Raw genomic sequence first — 19,697 nt, 5'->3', positions numbered from 1 at the left:
GGCTCCACGGCTTTTCTGGTAACATCCATGGGTGAACTGGAGGCTTAGATGGCTGCCTTTGATGTTCGTTACATGAATCACATCGTCGACTGGCTATCTCTATAGCAGCATCGATAGCAGGCCAATAAACAGCAGTTCTTGCTAGTTGTTTCATGCGTTCCATGCCAAAGTGTCCAAGATGCAGAAGATTGAGGATCTTTGGCTGCAAGCTATGTGGAATCACAACTCTAGATCCATGTATAAGGCATCCATGGCAGATACTAAGTGAGTTTGATAACTTCCGGAACTTGTTGACTTCGTCATTGATCTCTATGTTCTTTGGTGGCCAGCCTTCACGGACGTAGCGCATCACTGTAGATATCACTGGATCTTTCCCTGACTCTTGACGGAGGACGTTAGCATCCACAGGTTGGACTTGAATACTAAGAGCTTTGATGGCACACACCATGTCTATGTCTTCACCATTTTCCTTTCTGTCAAAGTCGTTATCATCACCGAATGGCAAGCGACTGAGGGCATCAGCATTGCCATGATCTGCTGATTTCCGATATTCAATGCGTAGTCAAACTGGTTCAGCCACAGGGCCCACCGTGCTAGTCTGTTAGCAGCGAGAAGTGGCGTCCCTTTCCTCGGACTGAATAGTGATGTCAGTGGCTTGTGGTCAGTCACGAGTACGAATTTACGACCGTACAAATATTGGTAAAACTTCTTCAAGCCAAATATGATAGCTAGGGCTTCCTTTTGAATTTGACTGTAGTTACGCTGTGCAGAAGTAAGAGTCTTGGACATATTGGATATTGGGCGCTCGCTTCCATCAGGATAGCGGTGAAACAGCACTGCTCCAATACCAACGTTTGATGCGTCGCAAGCCAGTCCCAAAGTTTTGTTTGGATCGAAGTGTATCAGAACTTGACTTGATGAAAGTACATTTTTCAAGTGATCAAAAACTGACTGTTCCTCATCTCCCCACTTCCAAATAGTTGACTTTTTTGTAAGGCAATAGAGTGGCTCTGCTATACTGGCTAGGTTTGGGATAAACTTTCCATAAAACTGAACTGAACCTAGGAAAGATTTCAAGCTTGATTCGTTCGTTGGAGATGGCATCTTTAAGACTGCTTCGACCTTGGATCCCTTCGTGATCCCTTCAGCCGACAAAATGTGTCCAAGGTATTCTACACTGGGTAGTGCAAACTGGCACTTTTCACAGCGGCATCTGAGTCCATTGTCGCTTAGACGTGTGAGCAGACACTTTAGGTTGTTTAGGTGACTGTTTGCATCTTTCCCACTGACGAGCATGTCATCCTGGAAGACTGCCACCCCAGGTAGATCATGGGTCAGGTTTTCCATGATCTCCTGAAAGTAACCAGGTGCTGACTTGATTCCGAAAGGGAGTCGCTGTTGCAGGAGTACTCCATGGTGAGTGCTGAGTGCAAGTCTGCGTTGACTCTCTGGAGCCAGCTTGATCTGATTATAGGCATCAGCAAGGTCTATCTTTGTATATCTGAATCCACCTCTGAGTTTCTGCATCAGTTCAGCAGGGAGTGGCATTGGATGATGGTGATCAGCAAATTGGTCATTAATTCCCACAGAGTAGTCACCACAAATCCGTAGTTTGGGCTTCAGGTTGCTTGAAGCGTGTGCTTTACGAATCGGTGCCACTGGCATTCCGTATTCATTGAACTGAACTGGCTTCCAGATTCCCTTGGCGATGCCTTCTTCGTAACCTTTGGCCAGGTCATCACGAAGAGCAAATGGGACCGGACGTGCCTTGTGAAAGACTGGTGTTGCGTCCGATTTGAACTTCACTTCCAGTTCAAAGTTCTTGAGACATCCCAATTCTTGCTTGAAAAGATCTGGAAATACATTACACATGTGACAATCTTGCTGCAGGGAAACATAGGGCTCACTTGAGGTCTTTGGGTATATCCCTTCAGCACCTTCCCTCTTGGCTTGGCTGTCTATGCTTTTCAAACCTAGAGCAGTGTCCGCGGAAATTCCCAGAGTCTGGATAGCATTCCGACCCAGTAAATTAAGATCAGAGATCTTGGTGACTATGTAAGGTATAAGATCCTGCTTACCAGTTGTTGGATCCTTGGTTTGGCCCATGAAAGTTCCCAGAACAGGCAGGTTGTGCTTGCTGGCAGATTCATAGCGATGCTTGACATCTTGCAGCTTTGGTCTTCCAAGTTGTTTCCAGACTGACAAGGAAACAAAATTGCCTGTAGTAGCAGTGTCCAATTCCATTGTGAACAGTCTGTTCTGGATTGTTACTGGCACACTTAAACTATGAGTGTCTTGGGAAACTTCACCTAGGATCGCCTTGACTATCTCAACTTTTGTGATTCTTTTCACGGGAGTTTGTGAGTGACCATTGCGTTGCTGATGTTGTTTTTTCCTACACACCGCTTGCAAATGTCCCTTTTTGTCACAAAAATGACATTTGGATTCCCCGAAAGGACAATCTGTCGCTGTGTGGGCCTTTCCACATCGGTAGCATTTCTCCTGGTTTGTGGAATAAGACTGCTGATGTTTCTTTTGAGGACTCTTGTTCTTGTTCTGTTGGACCTTGTACACCTGCTTGGTTTTGGAACCGTAGAGTTTCTTTCGCAACCTTTGCTGCGTCTTCAGTCTCAATGGCAACTTGGACAGCATGGGCAAAATCTAGTTCTGAGTCTTTTATCTTAAAAAGCGCCTTCAGAACCGCTTCATTGTTAACCGAACATATGAATCTCTGTCTCAGAGCTTCATCCTGTGGGTTGGTGATCGCTGGAAAATCACAGGTAGCTGCATCCTGGCGTATACGTGCTGCCAGCTCCTGGAGAGTTTCGCCTGGCTTCCGCTGCATATCACTCCAAAACTTGAAACGCTCTCTCACAATGAAAAGTTTTGGGTCGAACTGTTCTTTCATGAAGTCAACGATTTCGTCCATTGTCAAGTTGTTGATATCTTTAGGCAGATTTTGTTGGGTAGCCAGATTAGCAAGTTGCTTGTAAACAGTAGCAATCTGATTGGTCAGGAACACTTGTGCCATGCGTTTTTCAGGTACAGCATTAGCAGCCACAAACGTACGGAATCTTGACCAGTAATCAGGCCATAGTTCTGTCGTAGAATCAAATGCAGCAAATGGTGGAATCGACACCGTTGTCGAAGCAGCTGAAAAATAGCCACTAGAATCGCCTTCAACTTGTCGAGCACCAAACAGTTTTAACAGAGCGTCCATATCTCTCTGATGTTGTTGCATTTGCTTGTCCATTTGTTCCCTAAACAATTTAATAAGTTCTACTGTCTGTTTTTCAGCCATTGTTATTACGATGAATAATTTTACGGTAAAGTAAGCATGTATCCTATCGGCCCTATCGATCCTATCGGCGACGCCAATAAACTCTGTTGTATTTCCCTCGGAAGACTCGCAGAGATAACACAACGAGTTATACAAATTTAATTATTACATTTATTATTCAATTACATACAAAGAACGCACTCACCCAATGTTCGTTATGAATAAACAAAAGTCATGTCCGCCATATATATATCAATGACATTTTACTACGACAGTCACACAAGACAACAACAATGAAACAATGAACTCAGACGAACCACGGTGACACACGGAACGTCAGACGAATTATATATCTAACAGTCCATATAACAACTATAAAACCACATCCCCTTAAACATGAGCAGCACACAACTTCTATCTGCACATTCACAACAAATTTTAGGTCTCACTAGCATTGAGGATCACCCTTGGGGAAAGTACAGCTTTAACATAGCTAGGAATATATTTCAACGACTAACCTTTATCTACTGGGTCAGAAGAAATTTCAGGCCCTGTGAAAGCTTCCCTGTAGAGTATTGTTCTCAGATCATCTGCAATGTACAGACATCCAAGACGGCATTCAGAAATGGGCCACTTGATTGATTGGCATAAAATTACGATTTTGAACACGCTGCTGATTCTGGCTTACAGGCGTGTTTCCTTATTGCTACTACTATGGCGTCTGCTACTCAGAGTTAGCCGGACACATGCCAACTTTACTCAGGCATTTCAGTCCTGCTTGTCTATCCTTTCATTACCTTGTTGTGCCGAACCCTCAGGCCCTATACTAGTCATTATGTCCAGTCATTCTTGACTTGCAGTAGTTTTAGAAAATTATATTACAGGTCTGTCTAAGGATGACTGAATATATTGTTCTGTAGGCTTCTCTAAGCTAAATTAAGATGGGTAAACAGAAGTGATGTTGCTGATGTTAACCAGATCTCCTTTTCTTGTACAACTTCATTCACATCAACTATGCACTCTAGGAATATAAGTCACATCCGTACTTCGCTGGCGTTTTATTATAATTCTAGAGTGACGAAAGGTTAATTTGGCCTCGGAAGGATTTGAACTCGATCGAAAGAGCCGTAAACACACCAAAGTATTTTATCCGACGCGCTATCAATTCTGCTAGTTTAAGTCAAAATCGTCTTAAGATGTTGCTACCTCGTTACTTAGGACTCACTGTTCATTTCTATCGTCTCTTCGCTACATTTATAAGATAAAGAGCAAATTCAACCAACAAATCTGTTTGGTGGAGTTGAATAATTTATAAATGAATAAATCATCATCATTGTGGATAAAAGGAAAGTATTATATAAGATTAAGAAGTGGGGGTATATAGAGAGGGAGTAGTGGCAGTGACAGGGAAAGAAAGATAGAGCTTGAGCGTGGTAGATGGTGGGAACATATTCTTCGATTTGAAATATTTTCATATTTAACTATTTTAACAGTTTAAAGCGTGAATATAACCACGAAAGGTAAGAATGACAACTATTTTCCTTCGTGCAATCGACATTATGAGATTATTATCATTATTTATCAAATTCTTCAAGTGTTTTTTGCAACTTATAATTATTGATGATTCTTCATATATTGTAACTATTGCATCATCTTAACATATGGTTGGAATAAAGATTGTACATTGGTTTAAATTATGACTAATAAATTACTTATAATCTGCTTTTATCTTAATCACTCCAGTTTATTTTCTCCGTTAATGAAACGTTACTACATATTCACTTGCTGTTTCTGTGCACATCATTGAAAACACGCCTGATTGAATGTTGTTTCGAAAAATTGTCTCATTTCAAATGTTTAACTGAATAACATCATGCAATCTCCGGACAATTTTATGTTATAGTTTCGTGAATAAAAATATTGGTGGAGATGGAGTATATGTAATCTGGGTATACCCCCCCCCCCCTTTTAAATTTTGTTTTTTTTACGGAATCCTATGTTTCAGACCATGGAGAATCCGATTCTGAAAAAAAAATTTCAAAGATCTCAATTTCAAAATTTCGATCCCCCCACCCCTGTTTTTATATAGATCCACAGGGTAAACCTAACCCTAACCCTGACCGTAACCGTAACCCTAACACTAGTTTTGTGAGATTTGGCTGTTATTTCTAGCATGTAAATAGCCTGCTTAGTGGTGGGGGGAATTGAAATTTTTCAAAAAATTTTTTTCAGAATCGGAATCTCCATAGCCTAAAACGTGGGATTCCGTAAAAATAAATTAATAAATAAGGGGGGGAAAGGTTCAGATTACATATAGTCCATCTCTACCAAAATATTTATTCTGCAAAATATTCCCTATGAAGCAATGCACAGGCAATATTTCACTTAAATTTACGCAGAGTGGAAATTATTCACGTAGACATGTGCTTCTTGTCTTACTTTCTGTTTCCTAATTCGTAACTACTTTTTCGTTAATAAACACATCATTAAACTTACACGTGGAACCTTTTGGATTTTTACTTGATGGAATTTAAATCTAGTTTGTACTATTATGTTTTATTCACTAAAACAGAATTTGCACATTTCAAGTCGAATCGGTCTTAATGATATTCGCTTACAGTTATTCATAAGAAGTAGCAGTTTGCTTCAGCTCTTATTCACTAACTTTCCACGTAAAAGATAATTGTTCAGCCTCGTATTGTACAAATTAATAGTAATTCTCTTTACGTTCTGTCTTTTGTCGTTTTCAATTAAAGATAGCCTTGTCATTTTTGCAAACCCATCTGACATTCACCTACAAATTAAAAAAGGCGCCAGGTTCATGGCAACAATGCTCGATTAAGTTCATCCTGGGGCTAAACAATAACGACGGCGTGTTTTTTTAACGCACCTTGTAGAGGATCATGAATCAGTTTGTCGTTGTTTTCGGCAGATATCTGATATACTAAGTCTTGATATCGTCCACACATGGATGCACATCAAAAAGGTAGGAATTGTGTTAATTTTAAGTTTACGAAAATATTGCATCAGGAAAATAAAATATTGGAAATATTAAAAAAATATCTCGAAATATAATCTTAAATATCTAATATCTTTAAAGAATATCACCAAGTGACAATTGTACATTCTATTTTACAATGAATCATACATACTATTTTACAATGGATTATTTACATTTCGGGACGAGTTGTTTGTGCAACGATCTGTGATTTATAAAGCGCTGTGTCACTGCAGGTTAACTAAATTTCACATTTTATAAGTCTTAATGAATAACAAACCCTGGTGTAAACATTTCATGTCCAGTTGAGCTCCTTCCTACTAAAAAAAAACCCCAGATGTCATAGGGCCAACGAGCGAGTTGTCGCTTCTTCGTTATTACTCTACATCACATAATCTTTTCGCTTAATGTTTACAACTTGACCCGGAAACGAAAATCAGAAAAAATGTGTAGGAAACGAATATGGAAAAAAAACAAACAAAAAAAAAAGTGCACAAAGCAACGGGAGGGTAGGGAGAAGACCTCGGAAAATTCACAAGATCCGAGGTTTCCCCTCATAACTTTTAGGAAAATGGAGTTTTTTTTCAATGAAATTTTATACAAATATTTTTCAAATAGCATACATTACGATTATAAAGAAATTTGTGGGGGAAAATCTTCTCCAAGGGGGTGAAAAGAGGACTTCGGAAAATTCACAAGAACCGAATTTTTCTCCCTTGTACCTGTTTGGAAAATGTGTTTTTTTAATGAAATTTTGTTCAAATACCTTTCAAACGGCATACGTTACGATTATAAAGTAATTTGTGGGGAAAATCTTGAGGTGAGGAGAGGACTTTCGGAAAATTCCCAAGATCCAAATTTTTCCTCGTTATATTCCGAAATCACATTCAACTTTCTACAGATACCCTAGCATAGTACTACTATACTACGTAGTGTTTATTTTGGCATTTCGGTAAATTTTCAGAAAATTTACTTTTATTTCTACCCACTTTCAATAATTTTTAATGTTTTAGCTTCAATTTTGTTTCATTTTATCTTCAGTGACAGTTGCTGAAATGGAAGGAATTTTTGTTTTGGTTTTGTCGAGTTTTATCGAAGGAATACACACACACACACACACACACACACACACACACACACACACACACACACGTTAAATTTTTACAAGTGCACCTTACCATAAGCGCAGAAGTAGGTGTGTGGTAAGTAGCTTGCCTACCAACCACATGGTTCCCTATTCAGTCCCACTGCATGGCACCTAGGGCAAGTGTCTTCTACCAAAGCCATGAGTGGATTTGGTAGACAGAAACTGAAAGAAGCCCGTCGTGTATATATATATGTAAATGCGTGTATGTGTGTCCCTACCATCGCTTGACAACCGATGCTGGTATGTTTACGTCCCTGTAACTTAGCAGTTCGGCAAAGAGACCGATAGAATAAGTACTAGGCTTACAAAGAATATGTCCTGGGGTCAATTTGCTCGACTAAATGCGGTGCTCCAGCATGGCCTCAGTCAAATGACTAAAACAAATAAAAGAATAACTAGGAATCCGAAGAAGTCTTTTTAAAATCACTTTTGAAACTACATCAGCCCCCTTTCTTTACACATATTTTAAGACGATATTTTTCAGAAATACGTTTTCTAGAGTGTGGATTACATTTAATTGAAAAATCAAAGAAGTTTGAAAAGAATAATAAACGAATGCTGAAGTTATGAAAATTAGTGGTAACGATGTCTGGACAAAAAAACCATGTTAGTGTTTGTGTGAAACAAGTCAGTGTATTAAAACAAAATATCTTTTACATACTTGCTAAAATTACTGGATATATAGATCCCAGGATATATAAACCCCAAACTACAAAATAGTTTTGAAATGGCATCAAGTGTTTCCACTTTTCTTTAGCAATTTTTCGTGCCAAAATTTTGATCGGGTAATTAGTATGCTTTGATTTCTTGTGGAGAGAGAGTGAGTGAGTAAAGGCGTGTTTTGTCATTTATGTATTTTTTGGGGCCTGTACAATATATACAGGATGTCTCAAAAAGATGTACTCACTCTTTGACAGACGATTACTAATGTATTGTTTTTTGTGATATACGGGCTTACTTCGATGCAACAAATCCAAACAAATGGATTGGGAGGAGAGGTAGCGTTGAATTTCCTGCACATTCCTCAGACCTCATGCCAATGGATTTTTTTTTTATGGGGACATCTCAAAGATAAGGTTTACGCTGCAAAACCAGTGGCAATTGATGATTTGAAAAATGAAATTCGAATACAATGTCTTGCAATTCCAAATGAAATGTTTGGCAATGTTGTCGAATCCATTGTTGGACATTATCAGCTTTCTTTGGAAAATGAAGGAAGGCAGTTTGAACATTTGCGAACCTGTAGGAATGAGAGAGAACATTAAATAATTCTAAATGACAATGAATAATTGTTTCTACAACAATTTATTTTCCTGAATTTAATTTAACTTTTTAGGATTGTATGTATATCAATAAACATCTACTTGAACACAAAATGCATGAGTACTGGGAAGTCAAAGAGTGAGTACATCTTTATGGGACACCCTGTATGTATATATATATATATATATATATATATAATATTTATGCACATTTTCAAATAATTTCAGGCCTGTGGGTTCCAGTTTCCTATCCCATTTCGAAGAAAAATAAGGGCTTTGCTGGCACATTAGGAGGTCAGGGTAGTTGATTACATGCGAGAAATCTGAGGTTTTTTTTTTTTTTTATGAACTGCGTGGAGGTGCACTTAGTTTGGTGGACATATACCCTTCAGCCTTCATCAGGTGTCTTTGGAAATTTTGAACTTGGGTTCTCATAATAATAATAATATAAAACAATACCTTAGGAATGAGAACCCAGGTTCAAAATTTCCCCAAGATGCCTGATGAAGGCTGGAGGGTATATCAGTCGAAACGTTTTCACAACAAACAAGATGAGGACAAATATCTGTCAATAATAAATAATGTAAATAATATAGAAATCATTGATGAAACTTTGTGCTGCATCTGAGAAAGTAACAGTTCATGATATATATGTGTTTCTGTATGTATGTGCTGTGTGTGTGTGTGTGTGTGTATGTATGTCTGTATGTATGTGTATATGTATGTATGTATGTATATATGTAAATGCACAAGCATATAAGTATGTATGAACATTTACGTAAGTGTAGATGTGTCTGCATGTATGTATATGTGTATGTACATGTAAATGTATGTTTATGTACTAATGTGTGTGTTCAAGTTGTATATATAACTGTTACTCCATCAAAGGTTATATATATATATATATATATATATATATATATATATGTTCCAAGCACAGGATCTTTGATCATGTCAGTTGCTATGTAAGTACATCTACGTAAATTAAAAAAAAATTATTGCTATGAAATGTCATATTGTTTTAATTGAAATGAAAATAAAATTTCATATTGACACTGACCAGCCCTCACATACATATAATGTGTTTAATAACGTACATAGTGCAGACAGACACATGTACTATGGGTGGTGGTCAGAATTAAAAGTAAAGGTATAAAAATGAAACATATAATGTGTTTAATAACGTACCTAATGTGGAAAGACACACACACTGTAAGACATATACACACTCATACACTCATGCATATACATTCACAGACAGATACACAGTCATATACAAAATGTGACATGGTGGTGGTTAGAAGTAAAAGTAAAAGTATTAAAGTGAAACAATATATCACATAACAATATAGATTTTATTCTTTCCCCTTTATTCTTCAAGTTTTGACACATAATACGGAACCAGTACCAATGTTGCATTGTTTTAGTCCAAAACAATTACATTGATACTCCTGGGGTGTGATAGCATTACCATGTAAAACTTGATTTGGCTCAGCCATTTGAGAATGCATTGGGAGCAGAGAGACAGAGGTATAAAGTATGGAAGACCCTACATACAAAAAAAGCTATGTCCATTTAGGTCCATTTACGTGGGAGCCTCTGGGCAAAGTGTTTAGCGCATGACCATCCTTGGGACATAAGTAATGTGTGTGTAAAGTTGAGAATTGTGGAAATGTATGCATTCAGTGTTCCTAGTCAATTTAATCACTATCATTGGTGGAAATAAATAGACAAAATTCTTTCACTTTTATAAAAAGATTAAAAATGTATTGAAGACCCTACTGATTATAAAACAGCTGATTAATGCAAATGAATAGGAATCAACTATTGTTGGTCCCCCATTGCCCTAGAGGCCCCAATATTGATTTAAAAAAAAATCTAAGTACCCTATGTTTGGGTCTGGGATATGAAGCAGCTGTGTATCAAATTTTAAAGAAATCAGATGAAAGATGTAGAAGTTATTGAGGTACATTAAATTTGTGTACACGCACGCATGCACAGAGAGAGAGAGAGAAAAAACTTCAATCTTATATATATAGGATAAAAGAAGAAAAAGAAAATGGAGACTGGGAAGTTAATAATTGTCTATTATTAACAAATTAATCATTATCCCTCACAGCTGTTTCAATTAATACTCAGTATTATTCATGAGGTTAACACAACCTCTAATTGAATATATATGGTGGAAGCGTTAGCTAAGAGAAATACCTTTATCACCATGGAAGACTACAAACCAAACTTTGCCTCTAACCACAAATACCATCTGATTAACCCAGCTAAATTGGAAATTAGGGTGGCAAGCAAACATATACTGAGAAAAATCAGTGATGACATAAGGAAGACATCCAGTCTCTTCTTATGGCTTAGTACCAGTGAAGTTATTTCATGGTTTAAAGCTAACCAGCATAGGAGGCAGAGCAAGGTTGACCCAATTTGATATAGTGAATTTTTATCCATTGTATTGAAAGGGTTGCTAGCTAAGGTGCTTATGTTTGCTAGGAACTTGACTGATGTCAACAAGGTTAACTATTTATCACTTAGGCTTAAGGATGTAACCATTTAGGGGTCATGTGCAACATTACACTTCAAACACAAGCCTCATACAATCTACCCTTTAATTGGGAGAATCATTTTCCATCCTGTTTTTATTCTGGTTGTAATGCTCTCAATGCACAGCTGATTAGGTTACCTAGGTAACAGATCCTGTCAACTATTTCTATGAATCCTTCTGAGCATTGGAAATAATTTATTTTACTGCTCTGATTACTAACTACAACTGTGCATCTTCTATATACAATGTCTCTTCTCTTGCAACCTGCCTGTGATCCCATTATACCTTTTGTGCACCCGTTGTTCACATTGAATATATCATATGAAGTTCCTACCTACTCCTTTTCTGCATATCGAGCATAGCAATAGTAGGTTCTTATCTTAGTAGCAATAGTAGGCTCTTATCTTCTCTCCTATTTGCTGAAATTAGTCTGCTATATTTACTCTGAGGCCTTGTGCTTCTAGGTTTTGTTTCTGGAATTCCTTTTCTAAATCTTTCACTGACTTTACTATAGCTACTAAATCATCAGCACATAAGAGTTGCCATGGACAGTTAATCTTAAACTCTTCTGTTATGACTTGGATAACTATAATAAATAGGAATGTGCTGAGAAGTGAGCTTTGATGAACATGCACCTGCATTCTAAATTTCTTCTAAGGGAACTGATTACTAGGTTGTCTCATCAAGACTCATCTTATATATGTTATCATTATCATCATTTAACTCATGACAATAGTTATTTATCAGGCAACTAGGCCATACCAACATAAATTGTCACAGCTGTGGTCAATCCCCAGTGTGTGACAATGATTTTGGTGTATATTTACATCAAAGCTTTAAAGCAAGCACTGTTTATTTATGTAAACTGCCATTGTTTTGACACATTTTTCTTCTTTTCAGTTGGCAGAATTGTGTGTGTGTGTGTGTGTGGGGGAAATGTCCACGTTCCTTGATGATTCAGTGTGAGGAAGGACAAGCATATGGACACTCTTGTGATTGGTATGGTGGAAATGTGAAACTACTTTTATTTCTTTCACAAGCAACTGATGAAGTAATAGTCCATCTCCCACACTGCCAAGCATTTGCCATATCAAAAACGTATTTACTAGTGTCATGTCCACCACAGAGAAGAAAAGTTTCTTATACCATTTCATGAATTTGCATGCTAATTTGGGTGCTGACACCAGTTGAATGGAATGATTGACACTGTTCATCATGTGATTGTATGTCAACACCTCAGTTGGTCTCATAACTCATTTGAGCGAGGTCGTTGCCAGTGCCGCTGGACTGGCTCCTGTGCAGGTGGCATGTAAAAAACATCATTTTGAGTGTGGCCGTTGGCAGTACCGTCTGACTGGCCCTTTTGCCGGTGGCACGTAAAAGCACCCACTACACTCTCAGAGTGGTTGGTGTTAGGAAGGTCATCCAGCTGTAGAAACTCTACCAGATCAGGTTGGAGCCTGGTGCAGCCATCTGGTTCGCCAGTACTCAGTTAAATCGTCCAACCCATGCTAGCATGGAAAGCGGATATTAGATGATGATGATGATGATTTCCAGCCCCATGTTGTTTGCCAGTGTTAAACATATGCCTGTTGCTAAGGATGAGAGGTGGGATTTACTGGATGGCACCACACCCTCACTATTCAATGGTTCACCCTCAGATTTAGAAAATACAGTTTAGAAAAATCTTCCTGTAATATTGATTAGTGCCCACCAAGAACATTCTGAATCACCCCCAAGCACCAAAGTCTTGTTGTGAACCTGGTTGGACATGCCAGCAGGATGCCATGGACTGTTGCCTTACTGCCTCTTTTATGTAACCAATATTTGTCATTGCTAGTGAAATCAGAATAACCCAATCTACTGGGCAAATAATTACTCTCAGTCAACTATTGAGGACTAACCACTTGATGTTGAAGTGGAGGAGTTTGGTGTAGATGGATGTAACAACAAATAACCAGGACTGTAAATTTAATGAAACAGGTGTAGCTGGAAGTGGTAACGACTGTAAATTCCATGAAAGGCCAGAAGAATTAACTGAACGTGTACAAATTTGATAGGAAACTATAGTGGAAATGGTGGTTTAACTGCAGAAACTGCAGTTTTGTATTGTTATGGTGGTGAAGCTTTGAACTGAGTTGGAAATATTTGCATGAAGAATCTAACAAACCTATCAGATTCCTTGAAATTTGTATGGTGACCTCTATTATCGACTCTGTGAGTGATAGTGGATATTTACTTCAACTGGCTCAGAAACTGGGGCCAATAAGGGCTGTGTATACTTACTACATCTGATTTAAAGTAAGTACACAGCATGCATAAATTTGTCAACCGATGTCATTGGGTTAATGTCCTCCTTCCATGCTAGCATGGGTTGGATGGTTTGACAGGAGCTGGCATATCAGAAGACTGCACCAGACTCTACTGTCTACTTTGGGATAGTTTCTATGGCTGGATGCCCTTCCTAATGCCAACCACTTTACAGAGTGTATTGAGTGCTTTTTACATGGCATCAGCAGCAGTAAAGTCATCGAGTAACTTTCAAGATAAGACTCAATGGAGTAGGAAGTAATGTTGAGGGAGGTGGCTTTGTGCAAGGTGATGAGTATGAACAAAGCTACTTAAGTTGGTGGGGGGGGGGGAGAGAGAGAATGAAGTGGAACCAAGGATTGGATAGGATGAGTAGGTAAGTAAGTTTGCAAGATTATGAAAGGAAAGTGGAAGATGGAGGGGAGGGGGAATGTATTTTTTCATAGCTCCCATGGTTACTGAGATAATCTACTATAATAATGCTGTTGTGTTTATGAATGAGAAAGGAAGGAGTGATAGATGAATAAGGAAGGATGGCATGATGTTATACTTGGTAGTGTACGCTGAAAAAATAAATCAAACAACGTTTCAACTTTGTGTGAATATATGTGTGTGTATGTAAAAGTGTGTGTGTGTGGGGGTTATGTGAATGTGTGTGTGTGCACGCAATGGAAGTGGGATGGTTCAACTTTGTTCACTTAGTATTTGGGTTTATTTTTTGATTTGGTTGAAACTTGGTTGTTTTTTTTTTTTGTTGGTCAGTTACTTTTAGCGTTTTGACAGAAAAAAGTCATTCTAAAATTGTTTTTTTAACCTAAGTGTGCCCAAACAAGTTGAATGCTTACACAGAGCAGGTTTTACAGCCACATCATCCAAACTGACCGGGTGAAACCGGGCTTAGTTTAAATATAAAGAGCATAGCAATTCCACATCACTAGCCAAACACGTACACCATCTAATTAATCTAAATGATATAGATTATCTTGGGGTATAATAGATTCTGGCATCTCATATCAGGGCCAGCGCTCTACTTGTGAACTGTGCCTAAAAGAAGCCCTCAAAATTTTAGCACATAACTCACCACACTTGCTTAACAAACACAACGAAGCCTTCACAACGTCTAAGCACAAATTCTTCTGCACTTTTAAATTCGTTCATAAATCCAAATTTAAACTTACCCCCACACATAACTCACATACATACCTCCATGATCATTAATACATACCCTTGTACATTGCTTCTATCAGCCTTAGTACCCTACAAGATAACTTTTAATTCTTTAATTTATATTTAAACCTTAACCTATTAAATCCCCTAATATTTAGTTGTAACTCTTATTCCTAGATAATCTAACATTCAACTGGTCTTTCCATTCCTGACTACCTACACACTCATACTCCCATAGCTAAAAATATTTCTATAGCCACTGACCTAAAAATGGATACAAACACCTACTACTAGATTTGCTCCCCAATCCTGCAAACTAGTAGAATAATACTGACACCTATTATTCTCTTTGAATCCCTTTCATTTTACATTTTTTTGTATTTTTTTTTATGCTATCTTCTTTTATCTCCTCCTCTCTCATTATTTACTCTTATTTATTTATCTTCTTGCTTATTTTTGTACATTATATTTTTATATACCTTATTTTATCCTTCATACTAATCCTTGCTTTCCTACTCCACTTCCTGTACCTCCTGCTTCCCTATCAATACCTTCCTCTCTTTCTATTTATATTTCTTTCTCTTTATCCCTTAATAGCTACCTCTGCTACCATTCTCTTATGAAACTTTGATATGTTTGCATTTATCTCTGGATATTTACACTATTAAGGTTATAACCATACATGGATTTACTCAGGATTGCACCTAAAGACTTATGGACTAACATCGAAATCGAACTAAATCTGTAGACTGGCACCCATGCTGACGTCTCTTTCATTGAACACTAAACTCGGCTTGCGAAGACCTGTTGGGGCAAGCGAAAGCGAAATCGTGATGGTACCTGTACCAGTGGAGCACTAAGAGCACTGTTCGAGTGTGTTCGTTGCCAGAGCACCAGCTGTCTGGCTTCCGTGTCGGTGGCATGTAAATAGCACCATTTGAGCGTGATCATTACCAACGTCGCCTTCTTAGCACTTGTGCCAGTGGCATGTGAAAAAACATTCGAGCGAGATCGTTGCCAGTACCGCTGGACTGGCTCCTGTGCAGGTGGCATGTAAAATACACCATTTCGAGCCTGGCCATTGCCAGTACCACCTGACTGGCCTTCGTGCCGGTGGCACGTAAAAGCACCCACTACACTCTCAGAATGGTTGATGTTAGGAAGGGCATCCAGCTGTAGAAACTCTGCCAAATCAGATTGGAGCCTGGTGCAGCCATCTGATTCGCCAGTCCTCAGTCAAATAATCCAACCTATGCTAGCATGGAAAGCAGATGTTAACGATGATGATGATGATGATGATCTACACTACTGGGAAGTTGAACTGTGAACTTTTATGCCTCTTTTTTCTTCTTTTTCTTCAAGTCTTTTCTCCTGTTCTCCATGTCATTGTTTCATTAATCTATACCCTTCACATTTTCCCTATTTGTCTCTGATGACGGAATATCCCATACTTTGGAATATCCCAGAAACAGCTGTAAAACTTTGAATTTTTCCAAAAATAATAACATATATGACTTAAGATGTTTGTCTTGCCTTAACATTCGTTGTCCTCTTTAACAATTAGTTTATTTTTTGAAGTTTTAAAATGACTTTGTTTTATTTACAGATGGCTTCAGAATCAGAGAAAACCCCGGAGAATAGTAAATCAGAGAAAATACCTGAGAATAGTAAATCAGGTGATAAAACTGAAGATATAATACCAGAAAAACAAGCCTTAAACCCTACCTCTGACGGTCAACATGCTATGGTTATGGAGAAAAGTGTTGGTTTATTCAGTGCTGTTGCACTGATTGTAGGAACAATGATTGGTAGGTAGTTTCAGGAGTCTTCCTTCTTTACACTTAAAAATATGCTTTATTTCAGAAATTACTAAATCTTGCTTTGGCTTGATTGAATCCATTATGTAAATTTATGATGTTATATGGAACATTTGACTGTTCATTCAGTGAATACAGAAATATATGCATCTATTCTTTGTTCAATCTTAGAGTTCTCAACAAATTTAAATTAATTCTATTTAATGCAAAACCTCAGGGAAAGGAGTTTCAGATTAAACCAGTAATTACTAATTTATTAAGTATGTGTAAAAAAGCTGAAAAGTTTTTGTGGGTGGGGAGATGAGTCACTGCTATTTCTAGATGGCAGGAATTTATATCCCCGCTAGAGATATAAGCAAGTGTGCATTTTGCACCAAAAACTTATATGAGAATTGAGTGTCCATCACTGACAAGATCAAGGAAGGTTGAAATCACGTGATCTGGTGGTCTCAGTGCTGGAAGTGGCAGGGATTTATCTCTTTGTTAGAAATATAAGCAAGTGTGCATTTTGCACCAAATGCTTGTATGAGAGTTTCTCTCATAGTACCTACCACAGTATAGTTTATTCTAACAGTACATCCATGTCCAAGTGGGGATAAATATTACCCTTCAGTATTAATACTTCCCCTGTCACTAATATATATTTTTTAACAAGTTCATTGGCTAATCGCAACATTAGTGCCTCTTCTGGCACTGTTTTTCTATATATCACTGGTGAGGAGATGAGTCTCTGCTATCTCTAGTGGTTGAGCATCCCTCATTGACAAGACCAAAGAAGGTCGAAATCACCTGATCTGGTGGTCTTGGCACAGGAGATAGCAGGGATTTATATCCCCGCTAGAGATATAAGAAAGTGTGCATTTTGTACTGAAAACTTATATGAGAATTACTCTCATAGTAACTACCGCAGTATAGCTTGTACTAACATAACATCCACCTTCAAGTGGGAATAAATAATTTAATGAATGTACTGGGTTGTTAGATAAATCCCTCCCCCACGTTTTTCATCAATAATTTTAAGAAAGCAGTCAATGATATATCAATAATATAGTCAATAATCCTTCGTTATATATGACTTCTTGCCAATGTTCCACTAGCTTGTCAGTGCCTTGACAGCAGAAATCACTAGGTCTTAATTTGAAGAATCCATCAAGCCACTTTTTCAGTTCCAACTTGTTGAATAAAACACCTCACTGACCACTGGAGAACAACTGATAAAAAGGCGATCATCTGAAAGTGCTTTTATCAGGAGAATTTGGTGGGTCAGGTAGAACTTACAAACCAACCTCTTGAATAGCATTTTGAGTAAAATTAAATATGTCAGGGCAAGCATTGTCATGTTGGGTGCTTTGTGGCATTTGTTCTGGCTCTTTGTGTTCTGAGTTCAAATTACAAAATGGTAAGGAAACTTGGGAGGATGACTGTGTAATGAAAAGATTAGGTAATATGAGGTATTTAATTAAAGGACAATGTTCAGAACATAAGAGACACCTTAACCAGTCAAAGATGAGGCAAACAGAAGAACGAAGGGTAATACCAATGGAAGTCTTCTATGATATATTTGAAGTGCCAGCACCAAGAGATACTGAACTCCTTAGAAGTAGCTTCAGAAAATGAAAACAAACTGAATATCTGGAGGTAATACCTAAACGGAAAAGATATTAAATTTAAAGAAAAAAAAAGTGTGTTAACAAGAGTGTTTAGTTCAACGAAAAGAAAAAGTGCTGTGTGCAACGAACACAATACTACCTTAAAAGTCGGGCAACAATTAAGATGCAACAACTAAAAAAAAAAAAAATGAGAGAGAGGTGTTGGAAATAGAAATAAAAGAAATTTACAGTAGTCAAAATTTCAAAAGGGGAGATATTGTGATGAGAGTTATGATGCCCCCTTGCGAGAGAGAGACTGGTCTGAGTGAAGTTCATGTTAGTTCACAGTGAAGTTGGAAGGTGTCAATTGGTTAGTTCACAAGGAATATTAATTATTGGTTTGTAAAGAGATTTATTAGTTCGTAAAATTTTTTTAACTGTTGTCCAGTTATCTGTAACAAATTATGTTACAACATTCTGAGAGAAAGGTCTTTAGGAACATCTATATAGCAGGACCTAGCTCTTGTTGAGCCTCTTGACTTAAATTCCAAATGTGGAAGTAAAGCATAGGGTTAAGAGACCTCAAAGTAACTCTTGGAGAGACAAATTTGAGAAGAAAGAAGACAGAACTCTACTGTCATTAGAGAAATGGCTGTGCTTGATACACTATAAAGAGACAAGTAATATTTCCATAGAGTGTACCTAACATAAATTATCAGTGTGCAAGATGTCTGATAAGATCACAAGCCAGTTGAGAGAGGAAGTCCTAGTATATAGCAGAGGTTCAAGAGTAGTAATCACAAAGAGCATCATCATCCATAAAATAAATTCATTGAAATGTTTGAAGTGCTACCAAGGGCATTTGATAAGCAGACTTGTTAGAGCATTGGACAAAATGCTTTGGCCCTTTATATTCTATTTAAATCCCATCGATGTCAACTTTCTCTTTTCATCCTTCTAGGACAGATGAAGTAAATTACCATTTAAGTACTTGTGTGGATATAATTAACTGATCTCTTCCTCCAAATTTTGGGCCTTAATCTTGTATCAGAAATTATTATATTCTTTTTATTTTCTGAAATAATCTGTTAATTTTATTATTAAATGTTTTTGATTGTAGGTTCTGGTATTTTTATATCTCCTAAAGGAGTATTGATTGGAGGTGGCTCAGTGGCTCTGAGTCTGATAATTTGGTTTTTTTGTGGTCTCTTAGCTACTTTAGGTGAGTTTTTTTTAATCACATATTTAAATTTTTTAAATCTCTTAAATATTATATATTTAAGTCTTCAAAAAATATTTTATTACTAGTTCCCATGCCCTCGATAATAACAGCAGGTGTCCCTCTTTCAAAATTCACTCCAGTACTGTTCTGACCTCATCTACAGAATTCATATATTTTCTGTCCAAATGATTTTGAAGACTGTGGAATAAATGATAATCAGATGGGGCAATATGGTAGGTGGGGCATCATTTCCCATTCACACTGCTCCAGCCTTCGGAATATCATCCTTGCTGTATGTGGCTGAGCATTATCCTGATGGAAGAACATCTTATGTATTGAAACCAAAGATGGTTG

The 19,697-nt window shown here is 37.6% G+C and overlaps 1 protein-coding gene across 1 annotated transcript in view; it reads left to right on the top strand.

Annotated features, from left to right (window-relative positions):
• The first annotated feature begins 6,149 nt into the window (after positions 1–6,149).
• LOC106867619 (b(0,+)-type amino acid transporter 1) overlaps positions 6,150–19,697 on the top strand; it is a 49,098-nt gene continuing 35,550 nt past the window's right edge. The window contains exons 1-3 of the mRNA XM_089348353.1: positions 6,150–6,266; positions 16,322–16,523; positions 19,242–19,355. Coding sequence (XP_089204479.1) covers positions 6,252–6,266; positions 16,322–16,523; positions 19,242–19,355 — 331 coding nt within the window. The 5' untranslated portion in view covers positions 6,150–6,251. The remainder of the gene's footprint in view (positions 6,267–16,321; positions 16,524–19,241; positions 19,356–19,697) is intronic.

The sequence above is a fragment of the Octopus bimaculoides genome, chromosome 3, assembly GCF_046866305.1.
Source record: "Octopus bimaculoides isolate indiv1 chromosome 3, ASM4686630v1, whole genome shotgun sequence".
NCBI classification, from domain to species: Eukaryota; Metazoa; Mollusca; class Cephalopoda; order Octopoda; family Octopodidae; genus Octopus; species Octopus bimaculoides.
The sequence above is the reverse complement of the archived record's forward strand: the minus strand, read 5'-3'. Positions and strand labels throughout refer to the sequence as shown.